Source organism: Lissotriton helveticus, chromosome 6, assembly GCF_964261635.1.
Source record: "Lissotriton helveticus chromosome 6, aLisHel1.1, whole genome shotgun sequence".
NCBI classification, from domain to species: Eukaryota; Metazoa; Chordata; class Amphibia; order Caudata; family Salamandridae; genus Lissotriton; species Lissotriton helveticus.
The window spans coordinates 998,582,107-998,607,769 of NC_136067.1; the positions used below are offsets into that span (position 1 = coordinate 998,582,107).

A 25,663-nucleotide genomic window follows, 5' to 3' on the forward strand; every position below is an offset into this window, starting at 1 on the left:
GAAGTAATATGTATCACTGTACGTCTTATGTTTATATGAAGTATAGTCATCAATCTAGGAAATGTACCACTATGATTATGTTTTACCCCTTATTTTTTACCATATGACAAACCATTATCATATTATGTTTTCAGTGTCGATTCCCTGATGAAGGGCATGAGTGTAATGCCCGAAATGCATTGGATATCACATAATGACATTGCCTGAAATGCATTGGATCACAATCCATATGAAAAATGCAAAGAAATTGATAAATACGAAAGAAAACGAATTCCATTAAATGATTCATATATTCAACTAATATAGAACTGAGTGGAAGTATTTTTTTCCCTCAACGGGAAAGATAATTAAAATGTGTGCCTTAAAGCATAGAGAGTAGAACAGAAATAAATCCCTAAGTATTTCAGATGCGTAGATTGCCACTTAAAGCCCGCAGAGCCGATATGAGAGGGGAAGCAATAGGCATTCAAAGGGAACATTTCCGTCTTATCTTTATTTAGGGTATAACCTGAAACCGATGAAAAGAGGGAAATGGTATTTGAGATAGCAGGGATTGCCAAAGCAATATCGTCTGAAAAGATGAGGACATCATCCGCGTACGCAGCAGTTTTAAGACGGTGAGGCCCGAAGCAAAAACCTTTAATATCAGGGTGTAGCTCAATCAGACGAAGAAGAGGGTCAATCGATAATAAGAATAAAAGTGGGGATAAAGGACACCCCTGTCTAGTGCCCTGACGAAGATTAAAAAACGACGACGTAGCACCATTAACTCTAATATTAGCTTTAGGTTGAGAATATAAGGACATGATCATATTAATAAACGAGTCGCCAAGATTGTGCGCACACAAAACTGCACGAAGAAATGGCCAAGAGACCTTGTCGAAGGCCTTTTCCGCATCAAGGGCCAAGGCCGCGGCAGGGAGTTGAGATCTCTTGGCAGCACCGAGAACATGACAAAAAGTACGTATATTGTCACGCGCAAGACGGCCTTTCACAAAACCAGTTTGAGAAGGATGAACAAGATGAGGGATAAAGGATTCTAATCTCTTGGCCAGAATTTTAGCAAAAATCTTAGCTTCCATATTAAGGAGAGAAATAGGACGGAAGTTCTTGGGATCCGAATGATCTTTCCCGTCTTTCGGGATCACTACTATAGTAGCTTCAGCAGCCGTACCAGAAACAGATCCATCCTTAACAAAAGAGTCAAAGAGAGATTGTAATTTGGGAACAAGCGTAGGGAGAAAAGTTTTATAAAATAAAATTGGAAAACCATCAGGGCCAGGAGCCTTGCCAGAACGAGTAGCTTTAATTGCAGAAATAATTTCTTCGTTATGTTCTGAATCCTGAGTTTGTGCTTTTCCAGGTCAACCACTCTTTAAAAATGCCTACCAGTATGAAAGGCATGTGAATCCTACACCTTGTAGTCCCCTTTGCCCTATGTAACATTTTCTCTGCACTAATTTACAAGTATGATTCATTGTCTCTATATGTGTGTGATGTAAAGTGCTCTGACATCCTACAATGGTATGAGAGATGCTATAAAACAAATGAAATACATGTGCTAGATGTGCTATGGAGAGATTAGAGGCACTGTTGAAGGGTGATATTAAGGGAATCATTGAAGAACCCCACCAAAGATTGTTGTATCCTGGTGCATAGTACGGGCATCATTTACTATTCTTTATAAGCTAATACAATTCAATCTAGAATGGTAGAATGCACCATTGTATCCTACATTTTCTTGGGGGAAGAGCCTCCCAAAGCCCCCTTTGCACTGGTCAGGCTCACTCATTGCTGTATGGGGACTGATCTGAAAACATTTGCCAGGGCTGCTTTGGGTTTCCTGGCAGGAGCAGGAGCCTTGTACTGCAAAACAAAACTAACCATTTTAAAGTTAATCACGGAGATGCAGCACCAACATTCCCATTGAAATGTTCAGTTTCTTGCAAACTCCTTCAATATAAAATACTAAAATCCTTAGTAATTTGAGTATTTCTTTTGTGTGCACATGTGTGTTTATTTTTTTTTATTACTCTTTTAATGTTTGAAATTTAAATCATACAAATTGCTGGGGGTCCCTGGCTTCCAGTGGTGAGTCAATGGGGGTCCTCAGAAGTCAAAAGTTTGAGAAACATTGCCCTAGTCTATATTGTTGATTAGCCAGGAACGGGCCATGCTAGTCTTGATTTTAGATATACACTCTTTGTCACCAGGGTCATGTGTGTGTATCACAGATAAGAGAGTGCCAAGCACGTTTTTCACTCACACCCACTGCACAGTAAAACAATGTTTTTATGAAGAAACATTTTCCTGATTATTGTTCGGAATTAATGACAATGTGGTTGGTAGCATTGCTGCATTCATAGGTCTTGGGGCCATTCTTTGTATTACTGTGTTTTTACCCAAAACTCTAAGGGTCCCCTTGTTATGTAGAACCGAATAAAATCAAGGCAGCAGGAGATCCATTATTTGTGTTTAAAGTTCTCAACTAATTTCCAATGCACCTAATCACAACCTGCTTTACTACAGAATGTCCTATTACTTACCGGTAATCTTCATTACTCCTGGTCCCGTTGACCTCGTCCCATTCCTTAAAATATGGAGATAACCATCTCCATGACAGAAAAAAAGAAAAGGAGCATGCTGGGATACCCTACCTACATAAGCAGTACCAGCCCAGCATGCAGCCTGAAAATACCAAGCCAACAACAGGAAGGCCGGCCGCAAGGGAGGGAGGGAGGGAAATAAGGAATGGGACGAGGTCAACGGGACCAGAAGTAATGAAGATCACCGGTAAGTAATAGGACATTACCCCCAGGTCCCTCCTGACCTCGTCCCATTCCTTAAAATATGGAGAATACCAAAGCAGAGAACCCGGCCTTCCGGAACCCCACCAACAACAAGGGCACCAGACCAAAAAACAGTACCCCACAGGCCCGAACCAAGACCCCAAAGGCCAGAAGGGGACCGCCACGCAGAAGGGAGGCACAGAAGCAGAGCCAAGCACCCAAGGGAGCAAGCAGAGGAGCCAAAACCCAGGCCCCCCCTCCACGAACAAAGGAAGCCCAGGAGAAGCGCACACGCCTCAACAGAGAACGGAGCCAGGAAAGGGCAAACAACCAGCGAGAAACCCCCAAGGGTGAAGCCCCCGGACCCAGGCCGCCAAACAACCAGGGACCAACAGGCCAAACCAGCCCAAAGGAAAAGGGCAGAAAAGAACAGCCCGCACAGGGCGGAGGAGCCGAAGGAACAGGAAGGATCAAAGCAGAGGGACAACCCCAACACAGCAGGGGAAGCCCCCAGCAGAACCGAAAAGAGGGCAGCAACAGGGAACCACAGAGGAACCCGGCCACACGGCAGGACCAACCAAAGGCCAACCCCCGCAGAGACGCCGCAGAGCAGCAGCACCGAAACGGACAACCAACCGGGAGAAAAACCCGGCGCCCCAAAAACGACCAAGACCGGGGCAAAAACGAGGGCGTAGTCAAGAAAGACAACAAAGGCCCACACGGAACCAGGGAAACCAAAACCCCAGAACCGGACAGGAGGAACCGACCCCCAGGAGGAAAAAGGGACACACCACGGAACCACCGAAGGCGGAACCCCAAAGGCAGAAGGCCCACAACAAGGCCCACAGCCCAACCCCAAGAAACCCGCCGTAGAACAGGCAGGCCAGCCAGCCAGGAGGCACAACACCGCACCACCCGGACCCAGAGGGAGAGGTAAAAAGGAACCCCCAACCAGGAAGGGGCACAGGAAAGGCACAACAGCCAACCACAGCCAGACCTCCCAGAGAAAGGAGAACCAGAGGAAGCCCGGCACCCAAACGCAAAGCGAACAGGACGCCAAAACAGGGACCGAAAAGGCAAAACCAACAAAGGCAGAGCCACGGAAAAAACCCCGGCACCGAAAGCAAAGGACAGGAGCCCAAAGAAGCCCAAGGCGCACCACTCAACAAGGGAGCGGGAAGGGACCCCCCAGCACCAACGAGAGAGCAAAGGGCACAGGCCGAAAACAGCCCGCGCGGGGGCACAGGGCCGACGCCAGGCCCCCCAAAGCCCCAAAACGGAAGCAAAGCCAACCGCAACCCAAGGCAGAACGAGAGAGGCGGGAAGCAGAAACCCGGCCACACACCAGGGGAGGCAGACACCCAAACCCCACAAGGAGCGAAAAGGCACGGCCAACAGGACAGGGCACAAGAGGGGAAACAGGGCAGCAGGCAAGAAGAAACCCGAGCCAACACCACCAAAAAGGCCAAGACCCACCAGCACAGAGGAAGGGCACAACAACCCAATCCCCCCACCCCCGGAAACCAGGGGGAGACACCACCAGAAGGCAGACACCCCGAGCACGGGGCAAGCAAAAGCACCCGAAGGGAGCAAAAAGCGCCCAACAGCGAAAAAGGCAGGCAGGCAGGCAGGGCCGGCACCCAGACAGGCACACACCCCCGCACAAACCAACAGAAGGGTAGGAACCAAGGGGCGAAAGGAAAGCGCAGAGAGGCCACACACCCGCGGAGACCGACACCCAAAACCCACCAGCAGGGAAAGGGCACAGCACAGCTAGGAATGGCAGACAGGGAGTGGCCCAGGAGCCAGGCCCACGAAGAACAAGCGTCCACCCAAGACAGAGCCAAAGACCCAGCTACAAGGCGCCCCCAGGACAGAGGAAGGGCCCAACAGCCCCCCCCCCCAACAAGGAAACAAGGGGAAGACACAGGAAACTCGCCGAAAGCCAGAAGGCCCGAGCAGGGCCCAAGCAAAGCACCCACAGAGGAAGCAAGAGGCGACCAGCAGCGGATACCTCAGGAAACCCATAGGCACGAACCCGGACCGAACCCACAGGAACGCCAGGAACCGAAGGACAGAAGGCCGCAAAAAGCGAGCCATGGCCCAGCAGGAAGACACCCCACCAGGGACGGCCAGGCAGCAGGAGGATCAGAAGCCACAGCCACAGGGCAACACAGCCGCAGAGCACAGCACAAGCGGCAAACGACCCAATCCAAGCGGCAAGCACCAGAGGGAGAGGCCGGACGGAAACAGAAAAGAAAGCCAGCAAGTACCCCGGAACAGAAAGCAGAGCCCGGCAAGGCCCAACCGGAACCCCCAAACAGGACACAGGCAAGGGGAACAGGAAGAAAAAGCCCAAACCAAGGCTCAAGGGCAAGCCAACCAAAGAGGCACGCCCAAGGCACACAGGGGAAAACAGAAGCGTCCCCAGAACACAAAAAGGAGACACAGGGAACCAGGGCGTAGGCAGGAAGCGAGAGGGAACGTACACCCCTCCAAGGGCACAAGCGCACCCACCAGGGGCGCAACAAGGGCAGAGCAGGGGGGCCCGAGCAACAGGGGACCCCCCGCAGCAAAAAAGACGGGCAGGAGAACGCCCGAGAGAGCCAAAAGGAGGTGGTCAACACACACAAAGCAGGAGGCCCCCACCACAGGAGAAACACCCCGGAACCCCCCCAAAGACGAAACCCAAGAGGAGGAGAAAAGGACTCCAAGGTGGCAGGAAAAACGCACCACCAGCCCACCGCCCCGAGCAACAAAACACAAGCAGCCGAGGAGGCAAGGGGAAGGCAAACCAAGGCAGCAACAGAAGAGCCAAGGCAGCACAGGAGACCAAGCGACATGCGGACAGGAGCGGAGGAAACAGTGCAGGAAAACAGCACACACCCCACACAACCTGCAGGGAGACGCCCAGAGGACGACACCCACCAGCAACAGGCACGGACAACAGCAGGCAAAAGACGGAACCATGTCCAGCAAGGCCAACCCACCCATACACAGCCCCAACCGCCACATAGTGCACAAGGACAGTGAACAGGAAAGAAACAGGGACTACCGATACAAGGTACTCACCAGGGGGGCAGGAAGAGGGCCACAACAGCAACCCCCCCCACCCCCAACAGACCGTCCAGGCGCCCACCAGAACACCAGTGCCGGGCAGAGAAGTCCGCCCCGCCGAGGCCACAGCAAGATCCACACTGGACACAGGCAGGGAGCCAAGGACCCGGCCAAGGAGGAACCTGCAAAAGAAAGACAGCAGGAAAGGCGGACAACAACAAAGAAAGAAACAGGGACCGCTACGCGGAACTCACCAGGAGGGCAGGAGGAGCGCTCCAACAGCTCATCGCCCCCCAAGAAACCCGCCCAGGCGCCCACCAGGACATCAGCGCCGGGCAGAGTAGGCCACACCACACGCACATCTGGGGAAGAAAAACAGCAGCGGGAGGGCGCAGGCCAGACCACCAGGAGGTGCCCCAGCAGCCCCTCAACACAGACACCAGCAGAAGCAACCAGTCTGCGTCCAGCCGGCAAGGGAAAGCGGCACCCCGGCCAGGAAACGAACCGTCACTCACCCGGGTCCACAGCCCAAATAGGATTCCCCAGACTCGTAGCAGGAGGACACATTCAGCTTCGAGAAGGTACGGGGAAAAGAAAGACTTGCCCAGAACCACAAAAAGGTTAGCGTCATTGCCGAGACACGAACCCGGTTCCCCAGCTGCCACGCAGACTGCACATGCCAAAAAGCGACAGCATCTCCCAGTGCTAGCACGAACCGGCACCAGAAAAGAGGAAAACACCGCAAAGCGGGACTCACCCGTAGCGGGGGCCGCAGCACCAGGAAACGAGGCCCCCACACACCGCCGGCCCCAGGATCCAACCAGCGCCACGCCAGCAAGCCACAGGAGCAGCGCGTCTCCCACCCGGCCAAGCACGGGGAGACGCGCCCCGGCGACCCGGAAGAACAGCGGGACGACGGCGCACCAGCCGCAAAGGGCCGGAAAACCGGAAAGCAGCCAGGAAGAAGCCCCGCGACCCAGCAAGCCAGGCAGGTCGGGAGGCAGGCACAGGAAGAAACCAGGAAACAGCACCCCTGCCCGCGAAGCCAGGCAGCCGGGCAGGGGAAGCAGAGAAGGACCAGCACGCCGACCCAGCCCAGCAGGAGCGGGCGCAGGCAGTAAGTAGAACATCACAGCACACACAAACATCCAGTCTGTCGGAGACAGAAAAAAAGAACAGGCTGCATGCTGGGCTGGTACTGCTTATGTACTCCCAGTGGGAGGGAGCAGGTAGGGTATCCCAGCATGCTCCTTTTCTTTTTTTCTGTCATGGAGATGGTTATCTCCATATTTTAAGGAATGGGACGAGGTCAGGAGGGACCTGGGGGTAATGCCATTCCCAAACCTACCAGCGTAAATCTTCACTTCCACCTCTCCAATTTGAGAAGAACCTTGCACATGTATGTTTACTATGTAGTAGCAAATGTGGCAGTGACCAGGGGGAGTTGTTGAAAAATTGGAATGACTTACTAAAAAATATGTGGTGTTTAAGGAGGCGCAAAGAGGGGTTAAGGGAGGCTTAAGGAGGGGTTTAGGGAGGGACAGCCTCCACCCACAAATGAGTAAGCCCATTACTAATCACAAACTGCACTTCTAAAGTTACTATTGCCAAAAAAGACACAAAACAGCAGTAAATGTACACCAACTCAGAGCTAAAGCATGTATAGCATCACCCTGGTACTGCAGCACCTCCCACAGAAAATAATAGCAGTAAGGATACCACTAGGGTGGAGCTCGTCTAAGGCAAAGTTTAGGGAGAATTTAAAAGGTTTGTTAAACTTGAAACAAAATAGTAATAATACGAATATAAAATAATGTTATATATTTATTGTAAATGTACAACAACAAATGCTACAGCACTATTACCTTAATTTTTTATTAAATATGTAAACAATTTAAATATATCAATTAAATTAACATTTTTTTTTAAAGATTCATTTTTATTATGTATTACAAGTTATTAAAAGTGATCTATAAAATGAATTAAAAGGAATTTAATTATATTTTAGTACAACTTTGTTACCTGAATTTTTAAACAAATTGTTTTATTAAAATATGTTAAAATATATTTTTAACTAAAGACAATTTTAAAAATTAAATTAAATGTATTTACATTCTTAATTATTTTGAATAATGTAATGTAATTTACTTCAACACTATTTCCTGTGGGGTTTTATTTTAAACCTTTGCCTCCATTTATTTTCTGTGGGAGGGTGTTGAGATATCAATGCTTGGCCATGTTTGGTGCTGGACTTACTACTGTTCCATTTTGGCAGTATTAACTTAATACTCCTAAATTTGGCTTCACCCAGTTTCAGCGGGTGGACATAGTTAAGTCTACACTTTACACTGGCAAAAATATACAAGTTTTGCAAGCCCTAATGCTAGCTGACATCAAAATAGCAGGGGGTGGGGGTGGGGGGGGGGGGGGGGGCAAAAGGCGGTTAACAGCAAAAATTGATATGGGAGACTTAGATTGTTTACACACTTAAGGTCTCAAATGCAATCCTACAATGTAGTTCAGTAGTTAAATGGATGCCATAGTGCACCACTCACAGAGCTTGATGATAGACTTTAAATTCTCCACATACTATTGAAGATACAGAGGACACAAATCAGTTTGTTGCATTCTAAAAATTGAATTAGCCAGGATAGGTCCACTGTGGTGCGCTTCCCAGAAAGTCTTGTGACAACACTCAACTATAAAGTGACAAAATAAATTGAAAACACAGCACATAAAATAAATAACAACGATGAAGTCAAACTGTGCAATACACACTGTAAAACGTATTCATTGTAATTGTGATGAGAAACCTAAAAATATTTGAACTCGCCACTAAAAGGGGAATGTAGTAATTGATAGATGTACCAAAATATTTGATGTTTTTCCTACAATTGATTTGATAAGATGAATGCATAACTTGTGAGGAAACGAGTGGTGGGTTTGTGGCTATATAAGGACAGATTGTCACTGTTACCTATTTGTCTTTCCAGGTCGGCTGCTTCATCAGGGGTGGCACGTGGAAGTACCCCAGGGTCACTGAAGCTAGTCCGTAGCAGGGTCCCCATAACAAAGAAGAAGAGAATCCCACCGATAACTGGAATAGCAGGTGTGATGTTTACTGCCAAATATGGGCAACTGGAAAACAAACAGAAAATGGCACTATTATTACCCAGCAACGACTGATGATTTTCTTCAGATTGTTAATAACCTATCTTGCATCTTTTCAATTTCAGCCTCGCATAACACATGCACAAATTACAATTCTACTCCAGCAAACACAAAAACAAATCAATTATGAGAGTTTTGTTCTCTGCTTTTTTATAATTCACCAAAAGAGAAACCCCTCAGACACTGCTTGGTTATTTTTTAATGTACATCAAAAGTCTTTGGTTAATATTAGGCCCGGGCGCGAAATTACGCTCCGCTCACAAAGCTTGCAGAATTTTCACTCCGCTCTGCGTAGCGCACAAAATGTTTTCCTCGCTCACACTCGCCAACGTTAAGTTGGGGAGTGCGAGCAAGAAAAATATTACCCCAGACCACCTCCAGGTGAGATTTTTCGACGAGGGCTGTCACGGATTGTCGCTATTGCTCGCATTGAGAAACCTTCTGTTCTCGTTGAGGAAGCTGCCGCTCGAGTAAAACATCTAACCCTCTTGCACTGCGCATGATGCAGAACAAACACCCGGTGCTAAAAATCAGCATGACCGACGCAATGTAACAAACTCCACCGCTTGCGGAACTCCACGTAGCACTGCAGAGCGGAACTCTGTGAACTCCACCCAGGCCTAGTCAATATACCATATGTGTTCAGCTAAGTTGCAGTACTTCATTTGTACCGGTGGTTGTCTGTGGTGGGCAACAGCATCAATTTTTAGAGACTTAGGCCAGATGTATCAATGCTTTTTGCAATCGCAAACGGGCTAATTTGCAGAATTGGACCATTTGCGGACGCAAAAATGCATTTGGCAACGTATGAAACATTTTGAATTCACAATCTGGGTAATCACAATTATTTGAATATGCAGTTAGGGAATCGCAATTTGCGATTACCTAAATACAATTCCTGTAGCTATTGCAAATTGCGAATTAGGGCATGTATGTGCGCCACATGTGCACACATGCATATTTCAGGGGAGCAACAGGGTGTCCTTTTGGCACCCTTGCACCCTTGAAATTGCATGCACAATTTGCAACTACCTATTGGGTACTCGCAAATTGTGAATGCAATTCCCATTCATTTCTATGGGCCTCTAGGCCCGTAGCAATGAATGGGCAGCCATTCCTAATTTTCGACTCACAATTTGCGAGTCACAATTAAGGAATGCGTGGGAATCGCAAAATGTTTGCAAAAACCTACATGCATTGCATTTTACGAGCCTATAATAGCGGATGAAAAATCCTGCAAGAGTCAGTAAAAAAGATAGGAAGTGTAGGGTCGTGGAAGAAAAAGTCATGAAAATAAATTAAGTTGAGGCAGCTGAGTATTTGTCAACCTCAGCATTCAGAAAACAGTAGGCATCTGCATTTTGCCCCCAAATTAAGCACTGCTGAGTTTTACATGTTGAAAAAAGAGTATTTTAACAACAAACAAATTTAGCACAATTAAATGCATGTAAAGATATATTTCACTCAGGACATGTTCAGCAAGCATGTTCGGAAACACAGAACAGCATTTTCTTCAACACAGATTGACCTAGAATACATCTCTGACAGGCCCTACTGCAATTTTCAACATACTTGTTTTTATTATTTTATTATATTCCCTTGACACCGACTGACTGGATTAAATGACAAGTGAGGTGACATTTGGTGACATTCTGTTAAAAGGTTGAGCATATCTAGGGGCAGATATACTAAGATTTTACACAGTGGTTACGTCACAAAAGTGTTTCGTCCTTGAAATAACATGAAAGTAATGCGACCCCCCAAGGTTTCTGACGCTAAACCCAATTTACTAAATAAAATAGACAGGGTTTAACGCCAGAAAATAGCACACGCAGGCAACTATGAAGCAGAAATGCCTTTTTTCTTCTTTGTTTTCCGACTTCCCATTTGTGCTGCACAGTACAGCCCACGTACAAAGTGGGGAAATGTTTAAAATTAGTCTAAGCATAGTATTTTGTACTGAAAGGGTATTTACAATTTACAATTTACATATCCTTCCAGAACAAAATCTATGCTTAACTCATAGAGACACTCTTTCACTATGGCGCAAAGGTGTCTCAATAGCGCACAGCACCTTATTTCAGTGCCAGCGATAGGGAGAGGGGACGAGAGTGCCATATTTCAGTAAATTTGGCACTCTTTACTCACGCAGTGCAGCATTTGCTGCTGCTGCACTGCGCTGCAATGCTGCACTGCGCGGTGTGAGAAACTGGTTGATCTGGCCCCTAGTGTCCTTGTTCAAGGCCTCCCTATCCATTTTCTCTAAAATGAATGTCACAAGAAATTTTTGTTTTGTTATTATAGTTTGAGTAACTTCATAGGCCACCTTAAACTTCGGTAACACTGTAAGAAATATTTATGTGAGCCAATAATCCTGTTCAGATATGAAGTTCATGAATCTAGTGATCTCCCATATATTTCCGCTATGCTCTGCTTGCCAAAGCGTAGTGTGCTGTAATAAAGGAAGGACAGCTAGTGGCATTTGGGTGGTGTAGCTTTGAAAATACTACCTAAGGCAGTGGTCTTTAAACTGTGGGGCGCACACCCTGGAGGTCTGTGGCTGCATTCCAATGGGGAACTCAAATGCCTCAGTAAAGACTTGTAAATCTTGTAAATGAAGATGGACTGGAAGCTCGAACTGATTTATCCGTTTTCCAGGTTTTCTTTATTTTTATGTACCCAAACGGCATAAAAAACAAGGTAACAGTGAATTTAAGTGCCATGGGCAGAGGTCAGTTAGTGCGGTGGCAGGGTCAATTATCGGCAATCAAAGAACAAAATATTCAGTAGCTGGTTTATTGTGTTTTTTGTTACTTCACGTTAACTGCATTTAGAATAACACACACTGTAGATTAAAAATAAATGCAAATGAATTAGTGGGGTACTGTTACAGGATGAAATCTCAGTTGGTTACTGCAATCACTGTAGATGTCTGTGTGTATGACCAGTGAATCAAAGAAGTGAATCCTGCTTGGTGCAGTGGGGAATAGTGACTTTTGCTTTTATAGTGCTACTTAGTCGCTGTCTTTGGCAGAAAGTACTGAGAATGTATCATTATTTTAAAATCTCATTACATACAGCATAAAACAGGCTGCAGCAGAATGTTTTAAGCCCAGATTTACAAAGACTTTGAACCAGTTCTTTTTAACACAAACCTGACAAAATGTGTGCTGGTATTTACAATCCAGGGCAAATCACGATTTTCACTGGATTGGACCCAGGCGTAATGCAAGGCAGTACAGCGCTGCTCCATGGCCCAGATTTACTAATGCTTTGCAACAGATTTGCATTACTTTTGTAATGAAAACTCGATGCAAAGTGTTATGGTGGGATTTACTATCCAAAGCCAGTCAGGATATGCACTGGTTAGTTTCCCAAAGTAATGCAAAGTTTTGCTACATGCTGCCTTGCATTACTTTGCATCAAGGGGGCATTCCATAGGTATTGCATGGGCGTCTTTACAAAAGGGACATTAGGGCTCCTATTCCCTGCTAGCATTAGAGCAGGGGAAACCCTTGCTGCAGAGGGGACGTGTGGAAGCTATTTTTAAATCGAGACAGGGCAGGGAATGCGCTGCCCTGCGGGGCATGCTGTAATCTAGACTATGGCTTCAAGCACCGCCCATCTTTTCCATTCGTTCCTGTCTCTGCCATTCATAAATGGCTGCTTTTGATTGGTCACCATGCTTAATCAGTCCCACCTTTTGGTGTTTTGGACCCTCCACTCAGACTGCCCCTGCTACCTGTGGACTTACACTTTTTTAAATGTACCTTCCTTTGTGCACTATTTTTGGGGGGTCTGCCTTGGGCTTGTGAATCAGCTTGGCACCCGCTTAAGGGACGCCCCACTTGCATTTTTAAAGGAGTACTTTTTTATTATAATTTGCGCAACTGCGGCTCCGCTTTATTGTGTCAGTAGCCGCGCTTCATGTAGAGCAGGTAGTCATTCTCTTTTCCTACATCACCCTTTCTTTACTCATCAGTCCCTGCCCTTCTCCTCCATTACCTTCCTCCCTCTCCTATGCACACCCCGCCTGCCTTCTCTGTGCCTTGCTGCTCCAAGCAGTGCAGACATCGACTGCTTTTATTAGTTACCGCTTGTTTTAAGTTGTGCAACTAGGAACATGCTCAAGTGCAACTTTCGGAAACTACAGGGCATATTAGCAAGAACCTCATTAAAATTATCGCCAGTTTAGCGGCAGGAAACTGCCGCTAAAACAGCGATAATGGGCTTGCTTATATGCGTTATAGAATTCCAATAGAAGCCCAGGTTAGATGTGCAGGACGTCTAACCTGGGCTTCAATTGGAATTCTATATCGCATATTAGCAAGCCCATTATCGCCTTTTAACGGCAGTTTCTTGCCGCTAAAACTGCGATAATTTTAACGAGGTTCTTGCTAATATGCCCCTTCATTATTATTTTTCTTAACCGCGTATTTAAACGGAACAGTTAAGCACTTTATTCAGACCCTTTCAGAATGTCTCCGTTCCCAGAGCGTTGGGCAGATTCCTAGCAGCGGCATGGTGCGCTGCTGCTTCTATGTGCTATATAGCCAAACTCTCCTGAAGTGGGAGGGGCTGCTGTGCAGCCGTATTCCATAACACTAGACTAGGGAGGCAGCACTGGGGCAAGCAGGTAGGAGGCTACAGAAAATCACAGGGAAACACTGTAATGAATGCATGCTTGTTTGCTTTTCTCTGTTACTGCAGATCAGGCGTTTAAAAGAATACAAACCATGTTTCATCTGCAGGTCACTCTGAATATTTGCAATGAGTGCACACTGAGAAAGTATGGAAGCGACTTATCTTTTCGAAAAATGAAATGTTTTTATGTGCCCACCCCCTTTAAACAATACACAATATCACTTTTTAGGGCTCGGCCTCCGCCCACGAAGTGGGAGGAGTTTCGAGCTCCTAATGTTAAAGAGAAAAAAAAAGGATCTCTAGGGCTTTGGCGAGACACATTCCTTAGTCAATCAATCAATCAGGTCATTTGTAGAGCGCACTACTCACCCGTAGGGTCTCAAGGCGCTGGGGGGGGGGGGGGTGCCGCTACTGCTCGAACAGCCAGGTCTTGAGCTTCTTCCTGAAGGCGAGGTGGTCTTGGGTCAGGCGCAGGTCGGTCGGGAGGGAGTTCCAGGTCTTGGCGGCCAGGTGGGAGAAGGATCTTCCTCCTGTTGTCGCTCTTCGGATGCGGGGGACGGCGGCGAGGGCGTGGTTGGCTGATCTGAGGAGGCGCTTGGGAGTGTAGAAGTTGATCCGGTTGTTGAGGTAGCTCGGGCCTTGGTCGTGTAGGGCTTTGTGCGCGTGGGTGAGGAGACGGAAGGTGATTCTCTTGTTGACCGGGAGCCAGTGTAGATCTCTCAGGTGTCCGGAGATGTGGCTGCGTCGGGGGATGTCGAGGATGAGTTTCGCCGAGGCGTTCTGGATCCGCTGGAGTCTCTTCTGGAGTTTGGCAGTGGTTCCGGCGTAGAGGGCGTTGCCGTAGTCCAGTCGGCTGGTGACGAGGGCCTGGGTGACCGTCTTCCTCGTCTCGGTGGGGATCCACCGGAAGATCTTACGTAGCATGCGCAGGATGTTGAAGCATGACGAGGAGACGGCGTTGACTTGTCCGGTCATGGAGAGGGAGGAGTCCAGGATGAAGCCCAGGTTGCGCGCGTGGTCCGTCGGCTTGGGTGCGGTGCCCAGGGCGGGGGGCCACCAGGAGTCGTCCCAGGCGGAGGGCGTGGAGCCCAGGATGAGGACCTCCGTCTTGTCTGAGTTCAGTTTCAGGCGGCTGGTCGTCATCCATTCGGCTACGTCTCTCATCCCTTCGTGCAGGTTGGCTCTGGCGGTGGCGGGGTCGTTGGTCAGGGAGAGGATCAGCTGGGTGTCGTCAGCGTAGGAGATTATGTTGAGGTTGTGTTGGCGTGCGATGGCCGCAAGGGGGCTCATGTAGACGTTGAAGAGGGTGGGGCTGAGCGAGGACCCTTGAGGGACGCCGCAGATGACTTTGGTGGCCTCTGACTTGTACGGTGGTAGGCGGACTCTTTGTGTTCTTCCGTCGAGGAAGGAGGTGATCCATTCCAGTGCCTTCTCCTGGATTCCGATGTTGCTGAGGCGCTGTACTAGGGTGCGGTGGCAGACAGTGTCGAAAGCCGCGGAGAGGTCCAGGAGGATGAGGGCCGCTGTTTCTCCGTTGTCCATCAGAGTTCGAAGGTCGTCGGTGGCGGCGATGAGGGCGGTCTCGGTGCTGTGGTTGGCTCGGAAGCCAGACTGTGAGGGGTCGAGGGATCCATTCGTCTCGAGGAAGGCGGCCAGCTGTTTGTTGACGGTCTTCTCGATGACTTTGGCCGGGAACGGGAGAAGCGAGATGGGACGGTAGTTCTTGAGGTCGGTGGGGTCTGCTGTGGGTTTCTTGAGGAGAGCGCTGAGTTCGGCGTGCTTCCAGCTCTCGGGGAAGGTGGCGGAGTCGAAGGAGGTGTTGATGATGTCCCGCAGGTGGGGTGCGAGGACAGCGTCGGCTTTGTTGAAGACGTGGTGAGGGCAGGGGTCGGTCGGAGATCCGGAATGGATGGAGTTCATGGTGCGGATGGTGTCTTCGGTGCTGATCGGGGTCCAGGTGCGGAGGGTGGTGGTGGGTGGCGTCGTTGCGGTTGTGGCTTGCGTTGGTTGGTTGTTGAAGCTGTTGTGTATGTCCGTGATCTTGTTGTGGAAGTAGGACGCGAGGGAGTTGCAGAGTTCTTGCGACGGGGTGATGTCATTGTTTCCGGCGTTGGGGTTGGATAGCTCTTTCACGATGCTGAAGAGTTCCTTGCAGTTGTGTGCGTTGTTGTCCAGCCGGTCCTTGTATGCATTTTTCTTGGTGGCGCGGATCAGTTGGTGGTGTTTCCGGGTGGCGAGCTTGAGGGTGGTCATGTTGTCCGTTGTTGGTTCCCTTCTCCAGGCTTTCTCGAGGGCTCGACAGTTCTTCTTGGAGCTCTTGAGTTCGTCGGTGAACCATGGTGTTTTTCTGCTGCAGGATCTGCTGGGTGGGGTTCTCAGAGGGGCGAGTTCGTCCGCGCAGTCGTTGATCCATTTCGTGAGGTTGTCGGCGGCCTGGCTGGGGTTCGCTGAGTTGGCGGGAGGGTGCTGGCTCAGGGAAGCGGAGAGCTGGTTGGCTGTGATCTTGTTCCAGCTTCTTCGAGCAACCTGTTGCTGGTGGTGGTGGATCGTCGTTCTTCTGAAGGTGAAGTGGACGCAGCTGTGGTCCGTCCAGTGGAGTCCTGTTGCGTGGCTGAAGGTGACGTCTTTGCTGGATGAGAAGACGGCGTCGAGTGTGTGTCCGGCGAGGTGGGTGGGGGTGGTAACCAGTTGCTTGAGTCCGAGGTTGTCGAGGCTGTCGAGCAGGCTGATGGTGTTGCAGTCGTTGTTGTTCTCCAGGTGGAAGTTGAGGTCCCCCAGGAGGATGTAGTCGGCGGAGGGGAGAGCGTGCGGGCTGACGAAGTCGGCGATGTCCTCGCTGAATCGTGTGCGTGGTCCAGGGGGTCGGTAGATCAAGGTGCCTCTGAGGGTGGTCTTCGGGTTGGTGTGGATCTGGAAGTGCAGATTAGTGTGTTATGTCATCTGGCCAGTGATTCGTCTTCGCTGTGGTGTCGTTTTAATAGCCCTGAAGTGATAGGCTAAATGTCGTTTTCGTAGGGCATGTGTAGCATTTTTCGTGCGTGTGCGCGCAAAGAAGTACATTAATTATAATTAGGAGCTGTCAGGGTGCCTCCGTAAGTGAATCCAGATGGCCGGGCGCGTTCACCATTCAGCAGCGCTCAGCGCGCAGCTGCTGCATGCCAGGCTGGGAAAGGGCTTCATTAGTTCAAGAACAAGAGTCTGACGTTCTGTCATGGGCTGTAGAAAAGAGAATTCATTTCACAACACGTCGCCTTTCCCTGGCACATGCAAGAGTTGGTCCTAAGAGAGACCCTGTGACGTCCCTCCCCTCTTCCATCTCTCTGAACCCCTCCCCTGCAGGCTCCCTGCTGGTTTCCTCCTTAATGAAATCATCTCCAAAGAAGACTGTACGTCTGGAGTTACGGCTCCACCTCGTGATGCGCCACTTTTATATATACACGAGGGAGGGAACGCGTTTCCATAGAGAAACTATTCGAGCCCACTTCATAACAACCCGGCGAGGGGAGAGGGGGAGCGAGGAGGCACATCTAGCGCTCGGAGCCCGATGCTCGCGGTGACCAGCTGCTCCTGAGCGGCAGGAAGACGCAGAGAGGCGCTGCTCCGCGCACACTCGGCTCAGGTGAGTCCCCGCGCGCCCTGATCTCAGGTGGACGTGCGTTCGGCGCTAGGTCTCCTCGAAGCGCCGTAGAGCGGATATGCCAACAACTGATGGCAAAGTTTTTATGAGTACTTGGCGCCTTCGAACTGTCCAGTATGTACAACTTTTCATTAGTCAGACGCCGTTATAGGCAACTGGTCTGGCTCGTAAGTTGTCACTTGTTGGTTGAACGAATAGATGAACGAGCCTCGTAGAGCACTGCAAACTGGTCCTTCTGGGCGTCTGTCTCCTGGAGAGGAGTGGCATGATGGTGCCAAAACGGCAGGGCGCTGGTGGTGATTTACTTCTTGGGTGATTGCTGGGCGGGCTGGGCGAGGCGGCATCCTTTAAATGTGCCCTTCCTATGCTAGGCTCACAGTCTTCGGTGGTTGTACTTTAACGGTGCAGCAAGTGAATCGATACACATTTAAAGGTATGTATATAAAACAGACTTGCCAAAAAGGACTACGGGGCATCATTTCGACTTCTAAATCCTAATACTTTGAGCATCCTCCATGCACTTGTTAGCTGAGGAAGACACATTGCAATTGGTGAAGAGGCATAGTCTAGGTATGTTACTGGCTGCAGTTCCTGAGTCGTAGTCTCGGCTCCCTGCTTTAGGACACTGTGTGATCTTAAGCGGATCCACCTCCCCGTGCTTCATTTCTCATGCCCGTTCTAATGGAGAATGTAACGTAGGTATTAATAGAGGACACGGCCCCGTGGGATATCTTTGCGCCCTTGACATACAGCGGATACGTTTTGTTACTCTTTTTATCGACCCTGGAAGTATGAAAGGCGGCGCGGATTTGAGCAAGCCTACGGGGTCAGATACCGACCCTTGCAGTGGATGCAGACGTCCACAGAGCAGACAGACCCCTACCTGGGCAATCAGAAGACGGAGGAACGGCCGTCAGTCACTGTAAATTACCGAACTAGACCTGCCCATATTCAAGGCTTGACTTTAGGAATGTTGACTTGACTTACGTACGCCGAGCGCTTTCACGAGTACCTTGTCGCCTCATATATTTAAGCCGCAATTCCCCCGTCCAACCCTTCTGGAATGCCAGTGAGTTGAGTAATTCGTAATAAGGTGCGTAATTGCAAATGAGAGCGTGGATGCTATAGCACCTCCGTGTGAACGGAATCAATACTAAGCGCTAACTGGTTTGGTTTCAAGGCTGGTTGGAAGGCTGGGAAATTGGGTGTTTTACGTGTGGCAAAGGAGTATATCAACTAGTGATATAAATATAATACATACAGTGAGTGAGGGGTTCCAGCCTGGGCTCCGAGGGTAGCCACGTCTTCCCTGTCTGACCACATTGCTTGATCCTTGGAAGATTTCTCTTTGTCTGTGTGTCTGGACTGGCACAGTCGCCAGTTCTTGGAGCTCTTAGGAACGGGCTAAATGCTGATGTGAAGCATATGGGAAGGGAAATGCGTGAAACACGGCTCGTTCAGACGGTGTGTGTTGGACGTTAGCTGTCTGGAGTGCGCTCAAGCGCAAATGATACGAAAACACACGCATCTCCTGCTCAGGTAGAGGGCCCTGACCCCGTGGGCGTGGAAGCGGAGGAAGGGGCGTCGATGCTGGAGGACTTTACAAAAGGGGGAGCAATATGAGACCTGCCAAGAGACGGAGCCCTTGCACGCTGATAGAAGTAAATACACAGTGAAGCAACACAGGCCGCACGCACGCACACTCTCTAACTCTCGCAGACACATTCTCTCTCACATTTACATGTGAGTTCAATACAGTAATACACAGGGACATAACACAATAACACAAGCCCCTGCTGCGCTAGAGGTGGGGCGGTGGGGGGGGGGGGCGACCCTTCAGCGGGCCCCCCCATTCAGCCACATGCCGATAAATATACAAGACGCAAGAGACTCTGGCCCCTCGTCACATTCTGCAGGGGCACCATACGGAACTCCTACCCGCCTTTCACAATTCCAGTCCACAACACAAGTGCACAAGTTCTTGCTGCTGAATTTTGAAAAGGCACGTGAAGTGGGAATCAGAGTGCAGAATCAGAGTGCAGTTTGAGAGTGCAGAATGCAGTTTGAGAGTTGAGACTGCAGTTTGAGAGTGCAGTTTGAGAGTTGAGAGTGCAGATTGAGAGTGCAGAGTGCAGTTTGAGAGTGCAGAATCAGAGTGCAGTTTGAGAGTGCAGTTTGAGAGTGCAGTTTGAGAGCGCAGTTTGAGAGAGCAGTTTGAGAGCAGTTTGAGAGTGCAGTTTGAGTGCAGTTTGAGAGTGCAGAGTGCAGATTGAGAGTGCAGTTTGAGAGTGCAGATTGAGAGTGCAGATTGCAGATTGAGAGTTGAGAGTGCACGTTGAGAGTGCACATTGAGAGTTGAGAGTGCAGTTTGAGAGTTGAGAGTGCAGTTTCAGAGTTGAGAGTGCAGTTTCAGAGTTGAGAGTGCAGTTACAGAGTGCAGCATGAGAGTTGTGAGTGCAGTTTGAGAGTTGAGAGTGCAGTTTGAGAGTGCAGTTTGAGAGTGCAGTTTGAGAGTGCAGTTTGAGAGTGGAGTTTGAGAGTGCAGAGTGCAGATTGAGAGTGCAGAGTGCAGTTTGAGAGTGCAGAGTGCAGTTTGAGAGTTGAGAGTGCAGATTGAGAGTGCAGATTGAGAGTGCAGATTGAGAGTGCAGTTTGAGAGTGCAGTTTGAGAGTGCAGTTTGAGAGTGCAGTTATAGAGTGCAGTTATAGAGTGCAGTTTGAGAGTGCAGTTTGAGAGTGCAGTATGAGAGTTGAGAGTGCAGATTGAGAGTGCAGTTTGAGAGTGCAGAGTCAGAGTGCAGATTGCAGTTTGAGAGTGCAGTTTGAGAGTGCAGTTTGAGAGTGCAGAGTGCAGTTTGAGAGTGGAGAGTGCAGATTGAGAGTGCAGATTGAGAGTGCAGTTTGAGAGTGCAGAGTGGCAGTGAGTGCAGACTGAGTGCAGAGTGACAGTGAGTGCAGACTGAGTGCAGAGTGACAGTGAGTGCAGACTGAGTGCAGAGTGACAGTGAGTGCAGAGTGACAGTGAGTGCAGAGTGACAGTGAGTGCAGAGTGAAAGTGAGTGCAGAGTGAGTGCAGAGTGAGTGCAGAGTGAGTGCAGAGTGAGTGCAGAGTGACAGTGACGGAGCCCTTGCACGCTGATAGAAGTAAATACACAGTGAAGCAACACAGGCCGCACGCACGCACACTCTCTAACTCTCGCAGACACATTCTCTCTCACATTTACATGTGAGTTCAATACAGTAATACACAGGGACATAACACAATAACACAAGCCCCTGCTGCGCTAGAGGTGGGGCGGTGGGGGGGGGGGGGCGACCCTTCAGCGGGCCCCCCCATTCAGCCACATGCCGATAAATATACAAGACGCAAGAGACTCGGGCCCCTCGTCACATTCTGCAGGGGCACCATACGGAACTCCTACCCGCCTTTCACAATTCCAGTCCACAACACAAGTGCACAAGTTCTTGCTGCTGAATTTTGAAAAGGCACGTGAAGTGGGAATCAGAGTGCAGAATCAGAGTGCAGTTTGAGAGTGCAGAATGCAGTTTGAGAGTTGAGACTGCAGTTTGAGAGTGCAGTTTGAGAGTTGAGAGTGCAGATTGAGAGTGCAGAGTGCAGTTTGAGAGTGCAGAATCAGAGTGCAGTTTGAGAGTGCAGTTTGAGAGTGCAGTTTGAGAGCGCAGTTTGAGAGAGCAGTTTGAGAGCAGTTTGAGAGTGCAGTTTGAGTGCAGTTTGAGAGTGCAGAGTGCAGATTGAGAGTGCAGTTTGAGAGTGCAGATTGAGAGTGCAGATTGCAGATTGAGAGTTGAGAGTGCACGTTGAGAGTGCACATTGAGAGTTGAGAGTGCAGTTTGAGAGTTGAGAGTGCAGTTTCAGAGTTGAGAGTGCAGTTTCAGAGTTGAGAGTGCAGTTACAGAGTGCAGCATGAGAGTTGTGAGTGCAGTTTGAGAGTTGAGAGTGCAGTTTGAGAGTGCAGTTTGAGAGTGCAGTTTGAGAGTGCAGTTTGAGAGTGGAGTTTGAGAGTGCAGATTGAGAGTGCAGAGTGCAGTTTGAGAGTGCAGAGTGCAGTTTGAGAGTTGAGAGTGCAGATTGAGAGTGCAGATTGAGAGTGCAGATTGAGAGTGCAGTTTGAGAGTGCAGTTTGAGAGTGCAGTTTGAGAGTGCAGTTATAGAGTGCAGTTATAGAGTGCAGTTTGAGAGTGCAGTTTGAGAGTGCAGTATGAGAGTTGAGAGTGCAGATTGAGAGTGCAGATTGAGAGTGCAGTTTGAGAGTGCAGAGTCAGAGTGCAGATTGCAGTTTGAGAGTGCAGTTTGAGAGTGCAGTTTGAGAGTGCAGAGTGCAGTTTGAGAGTGGAGAGTGCAGATTGAGAGTGCAGATTGAGAGTGCAGTTTGAGAGTGCAGAGTGGCAGTGAGTGCAGACTGAGTGCAGAGTGACAGTGAGTGCAGACTGAGTGCAGAGTGACAGTGAGTGCAGACTGAGTGCAGAGTGACAGTGAGTGCAGAGTGACAGTGAGTGCAGAGTGAAAGTGAGTGCAGAGTGAGTGCAGAGTGAGTGCAGAGTGAGTGCAGAGTGAGTGCAGAGTGAGTGCAGAGTGACAGTGAGTGCAGAGTCACAGTGAGTGCAGAGTGACAGTGAGTGCAGAGTGACAGTGAGTGCAGAGTGGCAGTCAGTGCAGAGTGGCAGTGAGTGCAGAGTGGCAGTGAGTGCAGAGTGGCAGTGAGTGCAGAGTGGCAGTGAGTGCAGAGTGACAGTGAGTGCAGAGTGACAGTGAGTGCAGAGTGACAGTGAGTGCAGAGTGACAGTGAGTGCAGAGTGAGTGCAGAGTGACAGTGAGTGCAGAGTGACAGTGAGTGCAGAGTGAGTGCAGAGTGACAGTGAGTGCAGAGTGACACTGAGTGCAGATTGACAGTGAGTGCAGAGTGACTGTAGAGTGCAGAGTGACAGTGAGTGCAGAGTGACACTGAGTGCAGATTGACAGTGAGTGCAGAGTGACTGTAGAGTGCAGAGTGACAGTGAGTGCAGAGTGACAGTGAGTGCAGAGTGACAGTGAGTGCAGAGTGACAGTGAGTGCAGAGTGACTGTAGCGTGAGTGCAGAGTGACAGTGAGTGCAGAGTGAGTGCAGACTGACAGTGAGTGCAGAGTGACAGTGAGTGCAGAGTGACAGTGAGTGCAGAGTGACAGTGAGTGCAGAGTGGCAGTGAGTGCAGAGTCAGCAAATCAAAAGGGAGAGAGAGGACTAGGTAAGCCAGTCCGGGTCCCCTGGTTATATGTAGAGATATCAATATAGGACTAGCTATGTTGTGTTAGAGGAAACTCAGAAGGTATATCTGTAGGCAAACCCTTAGGTTTGGTCATGAAGCCCTCACACACCAACCTAGTTGGTGTCATGCTTCATCATCGGGCCCACCACAGTGACACCGAATGTGTCCCGGGTGTGCTGTGACTCCAGATTACTGAGGAGCTGGTATTCTTACTGAGTGTGCAGTGTTGGTGAGAATGAAGATGAAAGGTTTTAAAAGCTATACAGGTGGTCCCAGTTCCCGAGGGTAAGAGGTAAATTTAATACCTGGGCCCCTGTTAGCAAGATAAAAAGGCTGTGGACGATGTGGAGTATATTAGGGGCTCCTACGTCCTTGTGGTCTACATGTTTCAGCCAGGCCTTTTGATTAAAACTGGCTTTCCTCAGGACCAAATGAGTATGTGTGGGTGAAAATAAACTATATTAAGTGAAAGTGTGTGGTAAAAAAGTGTTGCACTCGCTAAGGTGCCGTACGTGTAAGAGGGGGATTCCCTCTGCTTTACTGTACATAAAACACAAAGACAGTACAGACATACAAAAAGAGTCATTGAGAATGGTATTAACCAAAACACAACAAATAGCCGGCTTCTGGTGTGCGTGAGCGACCTAGAGCGGCAAGTAACAATGCCATGAGTGTGCCATGGCTAAGGTGAACTATGGCGGTTAAATATTAAACGCAGTGGCAGTGGTGGGCTACACAGCGAAACAGGCATAGCGTGAGGTACAGGTAAGTATGGTACATAATTCCTCACACTTGCTACTTGCTCACGCACACCAGAAGCCGGCTATTTGTTGTGTTTTGGTTAATACCATTCTCAATGACTCTTTTTGTATGTCTGTACTGTCTTTGTGTTTTATGTACAGTAAAGCAGAGGGAATCCCCCTCTTACACGTACGGCACCTTAGCGAGTGCAACACTTTTTTACCACACACTTTCACTTAATATAGTTTATTTTCACCCACACATACTCATTTGGTCCTGAGGAAAGCCAGTTTTAATCAAAAGGCCTGGCTGAAACATGTAGACCACAAGGACGTAGGAGCCCCTAATATACTCCACATCGTCCACAGCCTTTTTATCTTGCTAACAGGGGCCCAGGTATTAAATTTACCTCTTACCCTCGGGAACTGGGACCACCTGTATAGCTTTTAAAACCTTTCATCTTCATTCTCACCAACACTGCACACTCAGTAAGAATACCAGCTCCTCAGTAATCTGGAGTCACAGCACACCCGGGACACATTCGGTGTCACTGTGGTGGGCCCGATGATGAAGCATGACACCAACTAGGTTGGTGTGTGAGGGCTTCATGACCAAACCTAAGGGTTTGCCTACAGATATACCTTCTGAGTTTCCTCTAACACAACATAGCTAGTCCTATATTGATATCTCTAGTGAGTGCAGAGTGACAGTGAGTGCAGAGTGACTGTAGAGTGCAGAGTGACAGTGAGTGCAGAGTGACAGTGAGTGCAGAGTGACTGTAGAGTGAGTGCAGAGTGACAGTGAGTGCAGAGTGACAGTGAGTGCAGAGTGACAGTGAGTGCAGAGTGATAGTGAGTGCAGAGTGACAGCAGAGTGACAGTGATTGCAGAGGGACAGTGAGTGCAGAGTGACAGCAGAGTGACAGTGAGTGCAGAGTGACAGTGAGTGCAGAGTGACAGTGAGTGCAGAGTGACAGTGAGTGCAGAGTGACTGCAGAGACAGTGTGTCATGGTGCACATTGTGTGAGTGTGCAGAATGAGTGTGCAGGGTAAACAGTGTGTGACTATGCAGGGTGACATTGGGAGTGTGCGGGTGAGCAGTGTGTGAATGTGTAGGGGCAGTGTGTGAGTGTGCAGAAAACACCACACACACATACACCACACACACATAACGCACACACAAACCACACACCTCAGTCTCTCAACACCACACACTTGTCACCACTCAACACAACACACTCACCACCACACTCACTCCCCAGGCTCACCCCCACACTCACCACCACACACTCACCAGCACACAGAAAACAACACACACAACAACACACCCCCAGCCGTCAATGAATGCTTTCACCATGCACAAACACCTACAACCATCATCCATCTGTGCACGCTTTTACCAAGCACACACCCACCAGCCGTCAGTGCACCCTTCCACCAGGCACACACACCTCCAGCCGGCAGTGCACTTTTCCACCAACAATCGCAGTATGGTACACTTTACTTTTAAACATATTCATATAAAGCACAGCATGCCACCATTGGTAAAATTACAATTCAACCAACATACTTCCACTACACACCACATGCACACACTCCATAACACATGGCAAAAAGACATTGGCATTTACAATGCCATTAGCTCAAACTCAAATAAATCCGAGCCCGATTGCATTTCTAATGCTTGTTTCATGTGCAGCTGCCTCATAAGAAGCACAAGTACGGCTAATTTCATTCTTGAACAACATTTATTTCTACTGCGCGAACTTACTTTATCTTGATTTTAATCATTTTAGACAAAAGCTTTAACAAGCCTTCTTAGGTCTGTGATGATTTCAAAATAACACGTCCTCAATAACAGCTCCTTTATATGGAAACACTGAGAGGCAACGCATGTTGTAGCATGGTGAAAAGAGTACATTACAGGAATGGTACACCAAAATTACCCCTTTGCAGAAAGTCCCCCAGCGGGGAAAGAGAAAAGCACGCATAGTAAATTAGTGTAATGGAAGCAAAGTGATAAGCCTGGTCGTTGTGACCGGGCGCTGCTTTTCCTGTGTAATGTGTGACGCAAATAAAAAGTATATTCTGAGAAGCGCATCCCGGTGTAAGTACCCCAACTCAGATGAGAACTGTTCCGCAGGAGTCATGGTAATGGCCTAAAATAATTACTCCTTTTACCACCGGTGCCTAGAGACCCAACTGTTTGTAGAGCGCCATAAAAATAAATAAATAAAGATGAATTAACAACTGTTCTCATCTACAAACATTTTGTGATTTACGATTTAAAACCAATTAAATCCTTAAACCATATGTTTCTAACTTATAACACATTTAGGCATTAAAATATAGACTTCTCA

At 48.8% G+C, this 25,663-nt stretch overlaps 1 protein-coding gene across 1 annotated transcript in view; it reads right to left on the reverse strand.

The window, feature by feature from the left end:
* ZDHHC14 (zDHHC palmitoyltransferase 14) overlaps positions 1–25,663 on the reverse strand; it is a 718,799-nt gene that overhangs the window by 331,250 nt on the left and 361,886 nt on the right. The window contains exon 2 of the mRNA XM_078648637.1: positions 8,824–8,984. Coding sequence (XP_078504763.1) covers positions 8,824–8,984 — 161 coding nt within the window. The remainder of the gene's footprint in view (positions 1–8,823; positions 8,985–25,663) is intronic.